The 10,139-nt window shown below is 48.4% G+C and overlaps 1 protein-coding gene across 3 annotated transcripts in view; it reads left to right on the top strand.

Annotated features, from left to right (window-relative positions):
• LOC146193737 (E3 ubiquitin-protein ligase RNF19A-like) overlaps window positions 1–7,305 on the top strand; it is a 63,914-nt gene extending 56,609 nt beyond the window's left edge. For all 3 annotated transcript variants that reach the window (XM_084602814.1, XM_084602816.1, XM_084602815.1), the window contains exons 7-9: window positions 1,789–2,149; window positions 2,249–2,416; window positions 3,535–7,305. In XM_084602814.1, coding sequence (XP_084458940.1) covers window positions 1,789–2,149; window positions 2,249–2,416; window positions 3,535–3,718 — 713 coding nt within the window. In that variant the 3' untranslated portion in view covers window positions 3,719–7,305. The remainder of the gene's footprint in view (window positions 1–1,788; window positions 2,150–2,248; window positions 2,417–3,534) is intronic.
• The last annotated feature ends 2,834 nt before the right edge of the window (window positions 7,306–10,139 follow it).

The following is a 10,139-nucleotide window of genomic DNA, read 5'->3' on the forward strand; positions in this document are numbered from 1 at the left end:
GAAAGCTGCTCGGCACATGATATATTCAATGCTGATGAGACGGCTTTGTTTTATAAGCTCCAGCCCGACAGAACAGTAACATTTAAAGGGGACAGCTGCACTGGCGGCAAGCGAAGCAAAGAGCGGATTACTGTTCTGGTCGCCGCTAATATGACCGGGACGGAGAAGGTCCCTCTTTTTGTTGTCGGCAAGGCACATAAGCCTAGATGTTTCAAGAACATTAGGACGCTGCCGACGGAATACTCCGCCAACAGCAAGGCGTGGATGACGGGCGAATTGTTTAATAAATGACTCTTGAAATTCGGAGGATGGAGCTAGGGAAGCGTCAAGTTCTCCTCATTGTGGATAACTGCTCGGCACACAAAGTCGACGCCGAGCTGAAAGCCACAAGGCTCGTCTTTTTGCCCGCCAACACGACTGCGGCCTTGCAGCCGATGAATCAGGGGGTGATCAGAAACATCAAATGTTTCTATAGGCGCCACATGATCGAGCGCATGACTTTGTGCACTGGAAACCAGAAGACCAGCACCATCACATTGCTCACAGCAATGCACATGTTGGTGCGTGCATGGGAGCAGGTCACGCCGTCCACAATTGCAAACTGCTTCCACCACTGTGGCTTTGCTGCCGGAAGTATGAAAGAAAGTGGCGACGATGGGAGTCCGGAGCCTCTGCCTGCGGCTGTGCGTGCTGTGCTGCAGGACATCAGTTTTGATGATTACGTTGGAGTAGACAGCGATGCAGCAGTGTGCGGTGCCCTAAGTGATGAGGACATTGTCGCTGAAATTGTTGGGGAGCAGTCTGTCCCAGAAGAGGCAGAAGACGAGGACGACGACGAGGAGCAAGAGCCCGTGCGTCCATCCGCGGCAGAAGTTATGGGAGCGCTGAATGTCGCGCGCCTTTTCTTCAGCTTTGAAGAGGGGGAAGAAGACTCCCTGCGTCGCATTCGCATGCTAGAAGACCGAGTGAGTACGGTAGCCCTCAGAGAGAAGAAGCAGAAGATGATAACAGACTTTTTTGCTAAATAAATGTTTTTCGTGCCCTCCGGGCATCAAACGCCTTCATTTTTGCTCACTTTCATTAGTTCGAATTTTGGTTAATTCGAACTGGCCTGGCGGCCCCGTGGAATTTGAATTAACGAGCTTTATTCAAAAATTGAGAGCATATGCATTTGTTCAATGTATCAAATTGGAAGATACAATAGAATTGTGGTAAAATGAAATTTTCTCAGTCAAAAATTTGCTGTAGCTCTTTTGTAGTAAAATAGGGCTGAAAAATTGCCATGTTAGGACTTGATAGCGCATAAACAATGTATGCAATCCCTCCCACATATGCTAAATCATTACTTATGTCACAGTCGGAAATCTCGTTGAAAATTACATGCAAAATTATGGCACTGCTGAGTGCATTTACCAAACTTCGCTCCACACCTTTGCAGGTATCTCTTCTCCTAATGGTGCTTTCCTGATCATCTTTCGCGCAAAGCATTGCCATGGTCCGACATTCATGCGTTCAGCCAGTGTCGCAGAATTTAAGATTTTCTGTGGGACAGCTAATAGGGTGGCTGCCATGGGTGGCTAGTTGGTAAGGCATTATTGAAAAACGGAACTGCTCAAAAAGGTTCTTCTTCTCTTGTCTTGTCATTTTTACGCAGTTCTGTTTTTCAATGCTGTGGGAGAGATTGTAAAGGGTGGACACCGATGTTCCATGCTTCCTGCCCTTTATTCTCATTGCCTTTTCCCTATAATAGCTTACAACCCTGCTTAGTATTTCCTCGTGTCCATGCAGGCATTGGTGTTCCCATCCTTCTGGCCTACATCTACGGCGTGGTGCCAGTATCGCTGTGTCGCTCGGGCGGCTGTGGTGTCACCACTTCGGCATCAGGTGTCCGCATTGAGTTCGACGAGGAGGGCGATGGGGTGAGCGGCGTTGGCGGAAATGGCTCCGCGGTCGCGGCCGATGGCGCCAGCGTGGACACGGCAGGCGGCGGGGCCCCGGCCAGCATCGGCGAGGCAGCCTCCCTGGGCATGTCCGGGGGCAGCCCCAGCCTCGGCTCGCACCTGGACGCTGCCGCGGGCGCCTCCAACACCGCGATCGCGGGGCACTCGCTGACCGGAAGCATTGCCTCGGCCAGCGCCCACTCGCATCGGTGAGCCATTCTCATGTGGCCCCAAATGACTGATACTGCTCGAGATGCTGAGAACATGTGAGATATATCTTGCTCACATTCAGTTCCTGTCCTGTCCAGGTTGGAGGTTCAGGCGGAGGTGTCATCTAACAAGCGCTTCAGCCTGAGCAGCCACAGTGAGACTGCCTCTGCCACTGTAAGCCTGAGCGAGCGCTCGGCGAACATGTCTGGCTTGGCAGATGATGCAGCCAGCACCCGTGCATTGGCGGGGTCCATCGTTGGTTACAGGTGCGTCACTTCTGCCTACCTCATTCCAAACTGTGACAAAGTGTCTTCTGGGCGCAGTTAATGCACCAACTGCTGCTCGCAGTATGAGATGCCTTATTTTTACTTGCTTTAAATGGTTCTTATCCTAAAACAAACAAGACAAACTGGTTGTTGGAAATGTGCTGCATTGGTGCTGAGATATAACGCATTTCGTGCTGTTCGGCCATGAAAGCTGAATGATCTTGTATAATTATGGAGGCATTGCCTTTCAGTGCCATATTTTAACATTGCGACCATGAAAAGATGGGGGTCCCATCTGTGCCTGTCTGGTTGGCAGTGGTACTTTGTAGATACTCAGACATTGGAGTTTATGGTGGAAGGCAGACTACTTAATATACTTGTCAAAGTATAGACTGCCATCTAGAGGAAATGGATTTAGATGTGATGCCGTGAAATGGCCATGAACTCATCACAAGGCGGTGACAAGACTGTAAACTGTCTTGAATGCCCATGAAGGTATCACCACTTTGAACTGCAAACTTCATGTACCCAACATGCTCTGAAAACTACTGCAGGGAAAATGCCTCTCCAATATCCCTCCAAGTAACCCGGTTCTGTGGCAGCTGTATCCTCTTGATCTCTGAAAACTCCCTAATCTCATCTGCCCACCTAGAATCCAATCTGTGACCCTTAGGAACCACTTGTTATCTTGCCTTTGCTTTAAGTGACATGCCCATGCTCTGAATATACATTGCAACATCATGATCTTAAAGTACTCTTGCCAAGCAGTGCTAGGAGGTGAGATGCCACCAGGCAGCAGCTCACTTTTCAAAAGTGTTGTGATGTTGTACGTGCAAAGAGAAATACTGGCACGTTGTTGCCATCATTCAACATATTATTTTCCTTCTCTCCGGTTCCCGCCCCTCGCATACTTTGCTCTGCACTGTGTTCCATTCCCCTACTTTCGACTGTCCTCACCTGTGTGGTTCCTGCCTGCACCACGTGATGTCCCCACTCCGTCTAATTCACTCTCCTCTCCCTCCTTGGGCTTCGTTTCGTGCATCCTTGCCCCACCTGACTGGCTGGTGGCCCTCTCCCCTCCCCCACCACTTCTTGCCCCTTCCCCATGCACCCCACAGAGAAGGGACCCTGGCAGCACCTGTAGAGGTCCATGTGGACCCATCGGAGGAGCCGGACTACTGCCGCCAGTGTCGCATCACCCACCGGCCATGCTGCCCCAATGCCCTGCCCTCCTCTCCCCAGCAGCCACAGCACTGCGAGTGCCTCGAGACCGCCAGTGTCACCAAGGTGCAGATCGAGTGAGCACAGAGGATGGTAGTGTACGCGGGGTGTTTGGTGGCCTCTGGTACGTGCACAACGAAGAGCTTGTTGCAAGTTCCAGCACAGCTGTGCAAAGATGTTGTCAGCCATTGCTGAAATGGAAGCCTCGAGCTGTTCGAAAACAACGAAGCAGCTGCTTTTTTCTTGGTTTGCTGCTGCTGCTCCCACCACTGTGGGTGAACCTGTGGCTTGGTAGCCGGTGAAATATTTTGGACGTGCACCTTGTTCTCGTGGCATTGGACACGCCTCTCTGTTGCGTCACCTGTCGGGTGCTGTGGTCGGTGTCGGGACATGTGCAGTTGTTTTGTCAATTGCTGCCCCTAGGGTCGTTCCTTTAAGCAGTTGGTGCTGGCATGGTTCCTTGCTAGAGGTGCGAACGGAAGGGAGAATTTTTAATGCTCGGTTGTTGCTGTGGCCCCAGACTTGCCAAGTGGCATTGTCCTATTGGCAGTGGCTGTTTGCTGACTTTCTGACATGGTAATGGGAAGGGAGAGAAGGCCATACCTCGGTTGCTTCAAGCTGAAGACTCTCAACTACCTCTCTTGTGTCAAGAAAGGAGACGTCAAAATATCTTTTACCCAAGTTATGTGACTAGGCAAGAGGATAGAGTGTACATTCATTGTGGCATGTTCAACAATTGGCACCAACGAATGCACCCATTTGTCCTGGCGCCTTACCTCGGTGGGCATTGGTTGGTTTAGCTTGCTGACGGAGGCATTGGCCTACACTGAGACACGAATGCGGTCATAGTAGGGGCGCACAAAACTATGGAAGCGTAGATGAAACATGCCTTAGTGTGAGTGTAATGCAGTTGCCACTACAGTTGGTAAGCAAAATGCTACCGAAATGGCTCAAGCATCAGGCTTTCACATCACGAGTCATGCTTCTGCAATCTGCAAGCATGGAGAAACACATTCACATGGTGCTTCAAAGGCCCCTTTGCCCGCACACCACTTTACAAGTGAAGACATACAGGAGGCATAAGAGAGAACGAATGCTACAGGTGTCAAAGCAACTGTTGTCAATCTCATCTTTTTGTTCATGCACTCTAAAGGAAAATGTGTGTCATCTATTGCCAACTTCATGTGCGCCCTTTTGAGTGCGCTGCCCATTCTTTTTTGCGTTTTCCTGCATCGGTTCGTTGAAGAAGGTGTGTGAAGAAGCCCAATGTGCAAGGCCGGCGAACCACCGAATGCCCTGCCACTTTTCTCCACAGTGTTCTGGTGGGAGCAAGGCACGACCTTGAGAACGTCAGAGGTCGCCAGGGCGTGGCGAATGGCCGCTATGTTGTCTACGGCCATTGTGTCGTGTCACATGCTTGGATCATTGTGCTTGCACGCCTGGTTGAAAGGCGATTTCATTACTGGAGGTTATAGTCATGAATGTGTTCCGGACATTTAGTGTGGTGGTGCCACTGTGTGCGTAGAAGTTTGTCTGGAACTTGTATTCAAGTATGTTCATGCTAAATTCAAGCTCGTGCACGAGCTAGTGTGTATTGTATGTAATACTATGCCACAAGAAGGGTGGTTTGCGTCATTGCTTCTTATGGCGTATACGCACATAACTTTCTCTCGTTTTTGCAGCAAAGGAATAAAGAAAAGATGCTTGAGGGAGAACTAAAACCATGCCCTTTGTTTTTGTACAGTGTATAGAGAAAAAGAATATTGTTGGTTTTGGTGCTTCCATGCTGTCACAGCTAAATCGCTGCAGCAGTGGATTTTGTTTCCTACACTGTTGGTGTGGCGTTATACTCGTCAGAAGCCTCTCTGGCATTCATGGATTGTTATGTGTGGTAGCAGCATCCAGCTTTTGTTCTGTGCTTCTCTTCCCCCTTCTTTGCGTTGCTCGGCAATTTTCTGTCGCTCTTGGGCAGGTGCGTCTGTCTGGGCCTTCCAAGGTGGTGCATTGCTTGTTGTGACTGCTAGTTGCTTCCTCTGCCTCGCAGTTTCTTGTGGGTGTAAAAGTGCACGAGAAATAAGGTTTCTCATGAAGCTCTCGAGGCTGTATACAAACTAGCATCAGCTGTCAGCCTCAAGTGACCAGTTGTGCAGATGTGTGCTCCACTTGTGAAGTGCTCAATGGCATCAACATTTACTCCTACCACTGTACCCATCGTTTGGGGGGCGTAGTCGTACAACAGAGTCAGTAGCCTCCATTGACATTTTGTAGAGATCCTTGCGCATTGATGGTATGTACTGCATGAGTCGCCGGTGCAGATTTTTTGATGATTCAAGCTTCTAATGGAACTCCTGCTTGCTTATCATTGTCCATTTTGCGGAAGTCAGCGGCTGCAGTGGTCACGCTCTTCTCGTTGCATTTGTTGACATGGGTGCACTGTGGTTTCTGTCCCCATCTTCAAGCTTCACCTCCAAGCACTTGCACGTTTCCAACAGGCAGCTGTGGTTTTGTGCAAGTGTGCTCTGATCAAGTGTAACTGGCATGGAGTAACACTTTATGCCTTTCCTGCTGTTGAGGCTTGCTTTGTGTCTGCAAATTGAAAGCTTTGTACAAAGTTCTCGTCTGGGCTGCATCGGTCCTGCACTTTCGTCGGATGTTGCTGTAGCGTTGGGTTGACGTTGCCAAACTTCTTGTCACTGACTCTTGCCGCTTTTCGTTAGCAGCAGTTGACTAGCCAGTGCTCAAAGTGCACCAGGTCCTCGTCGCAAGAGGGACACATGTTGATAGGTTTGTGCACTACACTGATGGATTGGCACTGTCGCTAGACTGTGCTTGACACTGCTGCACGAGCAGCAAGCACCTTTCCGTCAAATGCTCTCCAACGTGTGGTGGGTGTGGTGTTTATTGGGCATTTATCGTTCAACAGAAAAATGATAGCTTCACACAAAACCCCATTTCATGTCGCACATGTCTGCATAAAGCCCATAGGTGGCATCACATGCCCAGGCAGCAAGAAGGACTGGGCCAATATTGGTACTACGGTGACAACATACAAGTCCTATATTGGGCCAGGCATAGCCAATGCATTGCCAGTGTTGGGCCAAATGATTGTGCTGCCTGGGTAAGACCTGCTTCACCTGTTTGAGATCTTTGAAAACTTTGTGGCACAGAGTTCTCCTTTCTTTTTCTTTCCCATACTTCTATGGAACAAACTTGAGCTGGAACACCTTCATTTGTGGTGTGCCCAGTAAAGAGGAAAAAAATATCTACAGAGTTGACGACATGAGTGTTGTCCAGATTTGTTTGTCTTTCAACCTATCCTCGCATCTTGGAGGCTGTGAGTGGTGCGGTCACGAGAGTCTCTTCTTGCACACCGAAGTAGAGACTGCTGTTCCCTGGCTTGGAGGAACCTGTGCTCTGATGTAGGGCACGTGTATTTGTTATATAATCCTGTTTGTAATCTTGTACAGCAGTGGCTTGTGTGGTATACTCGTAAAGGGAAGATAACTGCCAATCTTTGATGCCCCGTTCCTGCCAAGGCGCCGGGGAGTCGTAATGTACAAAGCTGGTTACTCGCAGGCGCTGTGGCGTGAGTGTGTATGCGTGTACACTATGTGTGTGTGTGTATTTATAATTGAATTTAAAGGAATAAAGTTGCTATTTCCACGGAATCTTTTGTTGGCACTTTTATTGACACTTGTGTTCTCTGCATGGAGTTATACATAACTTTAAGAAGTGGGCACTGCGACCTCTAGCACTCTGCTCTCATAAAGAGGGCTCCAAAGCACTTCTTTTTTTTTCTCTCTTTTTTTTAGGGGGGGTCAGAAATCTGTGAACTGCGTCTTGCACGGAGTGACATTTGGACGCAAAGTTCTGTACAAACCTTCTATGGTAACCTACATTTTGACCTTATCACGTGTGCTTACCTTTTGTTATATAAACTTATCAACCTGTGGAACAAAAATCTTTTCTCTAACCTTAAAATTGCGCCAAAATTGCTACTGCATGTCCTTTGCACAATCCTTATGTACAGCCCTGTTTTACCTGCCTCGCTATCTCTTCATCCTTCCAGAGCGGATGGGCCTGGACAGTTGCCAGTAATTCAGCGGCACAGCCTGTGCTGCGCTGCGGAGCTACTGGCAACTGCTACAGCCCATCAGCTGTGGAAAGACGAAGGGATCACAAGGCAGGAAAAATGGCTGTACGCAAGGCTTGTGTAAAAGGCATGCACATTGGCTGCACTGCTGAAGCATATTGGTGGAGTACTGGCAGAAAATACTGCACAATGTGGAAACTACTGAAAAGCAGGAGCTTTCAAACTAAACCAACTGATTGGAAGATAGCAGGGGAACTGGGGATGTGATCTTATGAACAGATAACAGGTGGGCTGTGTAATATTGTGGTTTGGAAGTGAAAGTGAATGCATATGATAAGAAAGTGAGTGTGCGGAACAGACTAGGAAGTATATGGTTAAGTGGAGATCAGTGTCTGACATGCAGTGAATATAGTGGGGCCATTGACTTAACAAAACATCCAGAAGCTTGTGACATCTGCAAAACGGTGCAAAAATATTCCTTTTAGGGATTTAGAGGTGAAAAGCGGGCACTATATTCTGGGATGCGTTAGAGTCGCTGCCATAATCAGTTCAGTCGTGTCCGACTCTTCGTGACCCTATGGACCATATCACGCCACGCTTTCCGGTCTCTATCTTCCTAACATCGCATAACTTCATCTGCAGCACCTCGAGGATGCCATCTAACCATCGCGTTTGCTGCCTACCCCTTCTCCGGTGACCCTCAACCTTTCCCAACATCAAATCTTTCTCCAGCGACTCCTCTCTTCTCATCAGATGACCTAAGTAGCTGAGCTTTTAACTCTAGAATTTGACCCTCCAATGAGCAGTCGGGGTTTATGGTCGACAATATCAACTGATTTGATCTTCTGGCCGTCCAAGGAACTCAAGATTCTCCGCCAGCACCACAATTCAAACGCGTCAATTCTTCGGCAGTCAGCCTTCTTCACAGTCCAACTCTCGCATTCATACATCACAACTGGAAAGACCATAGCACGAGCTATACGGATCTTGGTTGGCAGACTAATGTCTCTGCTCTTTACAAGGCGGTCAAGGCTAGCCATGGCTCTCTTTTTCAGAAGTAGGCGTCTCCTAATTTCATGCCTGCAGTCTCCTTCCGGGGTTATCTTGGAGCCCAAGAAGAGAAAATCTGTCACAGTTTCCACTTTTGTCCCTTGATGCTCCAGGACTTGATGGGGCAAGACGGCATGATCTTTGTCTTTTTAATGTTCAGTTTAAGCCCAAACTTCTTTCTTCTTGTACGCGCATCAGAAGTCTCTTGAGTTTCACTTCACTTTCTGCCATTAAAGTGGTATCATCCGCATATCTAAGGTTGTTGATACGTTTCCCAGCAATCTTCACTCCAGCTGAAGACTCGTCCAGACCGGCCTTCCTCATGATGCACTCAGCATATAGGTTAAATAGGCAGGGCGACAGTATGCAGCCTTGTCTCACTCCTTTCTCAATCGAAAACCAATCAGTAAGACCATGCCCAGTTCTGACTGTGGCCTCTTGCCCTTCATACAGGTTCCTGAGGAGATAGGTGAGGTGATTTGGAACTCCCATCTCTTGGAAAGCTTGCCACAATCTGCTGTGGTCTACGCAGTCAAACGCTTTCGCATAATCAATAAAGCAGAAGTAGATGGGTTTTTGGAACTCTTGCTTTTTCCATGATCCAGCGATGGTTGGCAATCTGGTCTCTAGTTCCTCTGCCCTTGCGAAACCCAGCTTGCACGTCCGGAAGCTCCCGATCCACATACTGCTGCAGCCTACCTAGGAGGATTTTCACATCACTTTGCTAGCATGCGAAATAAGCGCGATCGTGCGGTAGTTGGAACAATCTTTGGCACTGCCTTTCTTTGGAATAGGGATGTAAACTGACCTCCTCCAATCCTGTGGCCACTGCAGGGTTGTCCAAATTTGCTGACATAATGTATACAGAACATTAACAGCGTCGTCATGGTTGAGGATTTGAAGCAACTCAGCTGGAATGCCATCAATTCCGCTAGCTTTATTCTTAGCAAGGCTGGCTAAGGCCCATTCAACTCCTCTCTTCAGGATGCCCGGCTTGAGATCGGTAATCACAGCCGTATTATGTTGTGTTTGCACATCCGGGTCCTTGTATAGTTATTCTGTGTATTCCTGCCACCTCTTCTTTATCTCTGAGGCTTCCGTGAGGTCCCTGCCTTTTTTGTCCTTTATCACGCTCAGCTTAGCACAGAAGCTTCCTTTGATATCTTTGATTGTCTTATACAGAGCTCTTGTGTTCCTCAATTGGCTGTTGTCCTCAACTGCTTGGCACTGTATGTTCAGAAAGGCATTCTTCTCTCTCCTTGCGATTTTCCAAAAATCCGTATTGAGAGCCTTGTATCTTTCTTTTTCTCCCATAACTTTTGCCATCCTCCTTTCCTCAGCTATTTGCAAAGCCTCTTC

Source organism: Amblyomma maculatum, chromosome 4, assembly GCF_055883805.1.
Source record: "Amblyomma maculatum isolate TAMU_Amacu chromosome 4, ASM5588380v1, whole genome shotgun sequence".
Classification (NCBI taxonomy): Eukaryota; Metazoa; Arthropoda; class Arachnida; order Ixodida; family Ixodidae; genus Amblyomma; species Amblyomma maculatum.